Source organism: Chrysochloris asiatica, unplaced genomic scaffold, assembly GCF_000296735.1.
Source record: "Chrysochloris asiatica unplaced genomic scaffold, ChrAsi1.0 scaffold00106, whole genome shotgun sequence".
NCBI lineage: Eukaryota > Metazoa > Chordata > Mammalia > Afrosoricida > Chrysochloridae > Chrysochloris > Chrysochloris asiatica.
The window spans coordinates 7910805-7917350 of record NW_006408624.1 but is presented as its reverse complement, the minus strand read 5'-3'; the positions used below and the strand labels follow the sequence as shown (position 1 = coordinate 7917350).

The window sequence follows — 6546 nt, the reverse complement described above, 5'->3', positions numbered from 1 at the left end:
TGTTGAATGTAAAACTGATGATCTGCCCTATAAACTTTCACTCAATTCACAATAAAAACCTTAAAAAGAAAAGGGGTTGGGGAGAATAGAAGTAAATACTGTTGACTGATGGTACATGGAAGGGATTGTAATCATTGCAATGAAGCAAAACATGATTTATAAAATGTAAAACTGATAATTTGCCCTGTTAGCTTTAACTCAATTCACAATAAAAACTTCTTTTAAAACTAAGAAAAAAAGAGAATATGGGAGAAGATGCTGATAGGATGACACGCATTATTCAGATTTAGATGTGAGTAGAATTAATTATAACTGTAAAATCTTGAAACTTTAGCATGGGTTTAAAATCAGCCACCTCAGAAGTAGGAGGGGAGATCTCACTACTATCAAAGAAATCAAGTCAGGAGTAGAGCACATTCTTTTGACTCTCTGATCTCTGCATATTGAACCTCTTTGACCCAGAGGACAGAAAGCGGTGACACTGGAGGAGTGGCAGAGAAGCAGCAGCAGCAACAGATCCAAGAACCAGACCACAAGACAGAGCAGTAGAATTCCCATCCCATAGATCAAGTAAAGCTGAGTGACTTTGTGCAGGAAGCTTGCTTCAGGAATGGCGTGCCTTCAGGCACTTAAGTGGGGTAGCTAGACTCAAGTGCCTTTAGGCTTAGGCTTATAGGTGGAATAGTGTGTCATATGGGCATTTATCAGCAGTTGATTGAAACAATTGTGCCCAGAGCATTTCTGATCCTGAATTGTAACCTGTTAACCTTCCTAATAAGCCCCATAACTTTTGAGTATGTTGGCTGACTTCTGTGTGGCCACTGCAACAAATTATCAAACCCAACTGAGACGGTTGTGGAAGAAATGTTTGCTGTTTCATATTTTTACACATATCATTAAGATGCTATTTGCCTCTTAGAATCAGTATTCTGTCACAAGTGTACAATGAAGTCTTCCAGAAGCTACATAGTATCTGGTTATCACAAAAGACTGAATGCAATCCACAAAGACAATATTTTACATTCTATTTTGGTGAGTAGCATCTGGTATCTGAAAAGCTCATGAGTGGACATCTAAGGTGCAACTATTGGTCTCTCCTTGTGCAGAAGAAAGAAGAGTAATGAGAATTGAGAGACTTGGAATCAATTAGTCCAAAGGACTAATGGAACAAGTGAACATCATTCTCTACAACGCTGAGACAAGAACTAGATCCAGTTTCCACTACCAACTGTTCTGAAAGGGATCACATTAGAGGATCCTGGATAGAATGGCAGAATATATGGAACAAAACTCAAAATTATTATATATATCAATAACAAAAAAATGGGCTTACTTTCAGGCCTAGAAAGGAACTCACCCTCATGACCCAACTTTTGGCTAAGTAGTAAATAGTATATAGTAGGGACAACACCATTAGTAAAGTATGCTCACTAGAATGATCAAAAGGGCAACATTTACTTAAGAACAAAATTGAGAAGAGATGGGAAAGTCAGTTGAATGGAAATAGGAACCCAAGGAAGAATCAGAATAATTGTTGCATGAAGGGAATTGTAATAAATGAGATGAAACAAAGTGCATGGTATGTTGAATGTAAAACTGATGAAAAATTAAACTCAATTCACTATAAAAAGTTTTAAAAAATGAAAAGCACTCCAAATTTGCACTGGAAAGGATGAGTAGACCAGCCTGGAGTGGCTAGAAGAACAGAAGATACTTCATGAAAGAAAGACCGGCAGGAAAAATCTGAAACAATAACGGCAGTCCAATTGATTACTACAAAAACAAGTAAGCTGTTTGCCTAGGAGCCATCAAGGCAAGTGGTCGAGACCCCCTCAGAGAAAACTCCCAAGACTGAGACTCAAGGGGAATACATGAATGAGCAGGGATGTGGTCTGGCTGGTGACCACGCTGGTTACTGATGGTTACCTATAAGGGAAGAGGGGGGAAAAAACAGCAATGAAGTTGCGAGTTAAGGCGGATCACATTCAATAGACCAACGTGAACCTGGTGGAGACCTGGATGGCCAGCAGTATGGCAAGACCTGGGGACTCCTGGGCCCAGAGGCAGTGACATGACCACAGAGGACTAGAGCAAAGAGTGAAGTGTCCAACTGATATGAAGTGAGGGGAGATGCACAAGAATACCCATACTTGCAGATAGTACCCACTTGACTTGGCATTGATGGCTGGATGATCAGAACACAACTAGAAGAAAGAACAGGGAAAGAAAAAAAAAAGAGTAACCTGCTACAATTTGATGAACTTTACCTATACTTATGGATGTAGTAGCTCAAAAAGGGGAACAAATCTTTATAGCGAGGATCATTCCCACCCCCTCGGTACACAGAGTTGACAGGGATGGGCAACATAGACATTGGCTACCCAAAATGAGTGGGGGGCATATAAAGGCAGGAAGTGAGTGACTTACAAACTTTCAAGAGGGAGCCTAGTTCCAGACAGGGCGGGGGAAGGTAGAATCACCACTGATTGATTTCCAATCCTTTGGGACCAGGCTGGTGAAAGGAAATGGGGATAAGACTCTTGTGGTACAATAGTGAATAATTGCCACCAGAACTGACTGTGAGGCTAGGAAATATAGAGGTATATGTTTTTTGACAAAAGGAGGAGAGTGATTGATTTTGTAGCCCAGGAGCAGAGGTCCCTGGGACCATCAAGTGAGAAGAAAGGAGAGCAGGACCCTACCCAGAGAGGCAGTGACACCAGGGATGGAGACAGACATGATGAAGTGGACAGATGGAATGGCTGGGGACACTGAACTCAGGTAGGGAGAAGGGCTGTGTGCTGGTGGCCCTGGGGTGGAGGGGTGGGGGCGGGGTCAGGCCTATGGGGTGTACCTTTTGGGGTTATATGATGATGCATGGAGGGGATTGTTAATCATTACAATGAAATGAAATATGATATGATGAGTGTAAAGGTGATGTTGTCCCATGTAAACCTCACAATAAAAACTTAAAAAAGAAAAAATTAAAAGCATAAAGTGGAAAAAAAAAATGCAAAAGCAGATACGAAAATCTTTGGCCCAGCCAGACAATAAAGGTATTTGTAAAGATATAAAGCAACGTCATTCTTATAATTAAGTATTTTATGTTTTAGAAAACATTTTTCTTAGGTTAACATGTGATGGCTTTATAAACATTTTTTAAATTCCTCACTATTTTAATATAGCCAATATTAACGGTTATAAATAGATAAACCTAAGCTCTTTGGGAGTGCCACAATAGTTTTTAAGAGAGTAAAAGGGTTTTGAGACCAAAAATATTGAAAACCACTGGATTAGAAAAATATTTGAAAGTAGATTTTGAGAAGAAATGGAACAGATTTAGGGGAGAATACAGGTGCTACCCACTCTTTGCTTTTTTAACTAAAAATCTGTTATGTACGTATATATTAAATTAACAATAAAGTGCAATATTGCATATATTACAGCTTTCACTCTACTCTGGGCCCTGCACTTGTTCCTTTGCCATATTTTTCTCATATTTGTTGGCAAAAATTATGTGCATATCAGTTTCATGGAACAAAACCCAATGAACAGTTTCTATAAATACTTACAAATAATAACCAGGATTTCATTGGAAGTAACCTTGAGCAACTGCGACAATTCTGACCAGCCTAAATTTCTATGATGCTATGAACTTGAATCAATTTTGTTGAGTTTTGATCAGCAGAAAATTTTTAAGTAAAGCCAAGAGGTAACAGATATTATATTATGCAATATGGATCACCATCAGTAGGGATTAAAAGTAGACTATAATTCAATAATATAGTCAGAAAAAGTTCCCCCTTCTCATATCCACTGATCTATCTTTTTCAATGGTATTAATACAGATAATGACTATTTACTATTTGACAGGTAAGCACTTTATAAACATCTCATTTAAAGAGAGAAAACTGAGACTTTGAGAGATTAAATGGTTTAGCAACTTGCAGCATTTGAACCTAGCCTTATATGACTCCAATTTCTTTGTCCTAGAGCATCAAGCTATATTGCTCACCTGGACCTGTTGTTTTTGGGCATTCAGCATGTTGGGGTCAATAGACAGAGGCCCCAGCACGCCCATCATCAGTTCCTTCTCCATCAGCCAGGGCCGGAGTTGAGATTCCGCAGCCTGGAAGCAGGCCAGATGGCTTGCTGATTCCTCCAGTTGTTTTTGCCGAGCCATAGTCACCTCAGTGGCCCTTTTCCATCGGGAATCTGTAGAAAGGAAATAGGAGATGGTATTCCTTTATTCTCATTGGCAACTAGCCGCTTCCTTAATTATATTCTTAATATAATACAGGAAATGATCCCAGGAGAATTTTTTTTTAAGTAACCTTGAAATGAAAACAACAATACAAATAGGTATTTTGATTGTGATGGTGGTAGGTCACATGAAGCTACACATGTGATAGAACTACATAGAACTTTACACACATACATGTGTGTACGTAAAACTATGAAATGTGAATGAGCTCTGGAGATTGCACCAATGTCAATTTCCTGGTTTTAATATTGTATTACAGTTATGTAAGATGTCGCCTTGGGGGAGACCGCGTCCAAGGTACAGCTCCCTGTATAGCTATTTTGTTAGTACAAGGGCACCTCTAAAAGTTCATGGAAATATGGAAAAAAAAGATAACAGAATTTTCCCACAAACTTTTTGAAGCTCCCCCCCTTATATATAACTATTTTAAATAAAAAGTTTTCTAAAAAAGAGAAAATAAATAGTCCTTGTAGAAAAATTAGAATATTAAACGAAAAAAATAAAAATACCTGCAATACTGCCACTCAGAAATATTATCACCATTATTTGTTACAAATCTTTCTAGACTTTTTTCCTAAGAATATTAATACATATAAAAACTGTAATATAAAAAATAGTATAATTTATACTATAAAACTATTTATAATCTTTTTAAAAAGTTATATATTATGAACATCTTTCATGCCAATAAATATTCATCTGCCTCATCTACTGTTCAATATAATGAACATACTGCAATTTAGATTATTTTTCATTTTCATCGTCAGTACATTTTACCTTTTATTTCCAATGCTTTTTTTAAAAATTTTTGATCACAGCAGATAGTCATTGTGACTGTCCGAAGAAAGCCCAACTTCTGACAATTTGAGTGTAATCTCTAAATGTTTTCCCTAATTAGGCTCCCTCTCTGATCCTACATCTGGGCCTCTCACTTGCTGGTGAAAAGCAACTAAAAATTACTTCTGTTATATAGGGTGTGCTGAAATCCTGTATTTGTTTTGAGGACAAGTAACTTAGTGGATTTGCAATACCCCTGTGAGAACTTACTGAGATCCTCTTGCATTTTCTTCCAACTTTCTGCTTCTTGTGAGTTAGGATATGTCAACAATAAGTCAGCCAGGGCTTCCTTTACTTTTTGGATCTTTGGCGAGTTCTGTTCCAACTCTGCCAGGAAAGCCTAGGAGAAAAAACATTATGAAGTTCAGACAGGAAATAAAGCTGTATGTAGTAGAAATGACTAGAAAGATGAGTAACAGTTATAAGTTGTACTTCTGATTTTCTCTATGACTTGCTTTTCTGCTTCAATTTTCACTTTAAAATGAAATTTTCAATAGCAGAATCTAAATGTCTTTTATGTCAGCATCATCCAAAAAACAGGAATTATATGACATTTTCCCTAATACCACATGTCTAGTTTAAGAATAAACTATTATCACAGCTATTTAGATCAAGAGTTGGAAAGGTGCTTTGATGAGAATGGCTCTGCTCTCTCTCAGTATCTATAGAAAATCCCATGTTTAATGAGCTGATGCTTCTGGGGAGAGCTATTCTTTTTCTGCAAACAAATCTGTTTTTATTTTTGAATCTGATTTATAACAATTTCTAATGCTAACAATAGGAAAATTCTCTAGGAGAGTTAAGGCATAATTATCATTTGAAAGTCAAACACATTGCTCATCATAGCCTGGGTAGCTGGCCATGTCTCATTCCCTGGTCCCTGGACTCAGGCAGGAACCTGGGCACAGCAAATATTCTTCTAGTGAGTTCCTTTCTCTTAGTATGTGGGATGCTAATAAGAAGATAAACACAGTACCTTATTAGATTCAGCTTGGGCTCTCACTGTTTCTGTTTTGGTTGGAGATGAAGAGATATCCATGGCTTTCAGGACTTCCTCTTTTGACTCTAACCACTGAAGCACTAAGCTTGCCTCCTTCTGGACTTCTTGCATTCTGCTGAGCATAGCCTGAAGGTTGTCCTGGCGTTCCCGAAGTACTCCCCCCAATTTCTCATACTTCAAATTTACATCTGACATGTCACACTGGATTTCCGTCAGATCTAGTTTCATAGAAATAGAAATCAGATTGGGAACAGCTCTCAAAGCACCCCGAGCATTGGTTCTTTGTGCCTAAATTACTCATCAGGATTAGGCATTTTACCTACTCCTTCTAGAGAACTATAGATAATTTTTCTTGGCAAATAACATAAAAGTTGACACTTAAAGACACAAAACAAAAGAGCTTTCATTAATCTGCTTCCTATTTTGGCATTAATATACGCAGATA

General features: G+C 37.7%; 1 protein-coding gene across 1 annotated transcript in view; it reads right to left on the bottom strand.

The window, feature by feature from the left end:
• LOC102830374 (microtubule-actin cross-linking factor 1-like) overlaps positions 1 to 6546 on the bottom strand; it is a 474365-nt gene that overhangs the window by 125792 nt on the left and 342027 nt on the right. Inside the window, exons 48-50 of the mRNA XM_006867570.1 lie at positions 6078 to 6319; positions 5312 to 5441; positions 4016 to 4215 (exon numbers count right to left, since the gene is read on the bottom strand). Of these exons, the coding sequence (XP_006867632.1) occupies positions 4016 to 4215; positions 5312 to 5441; positions 6078 to 6319 (572 nt within the window). The remainder of the gene's footprint in view (positions 1 to 4015; positions 4216 to 5311; positions 5442 to 6077; positions 6320 to 6546) is intronic.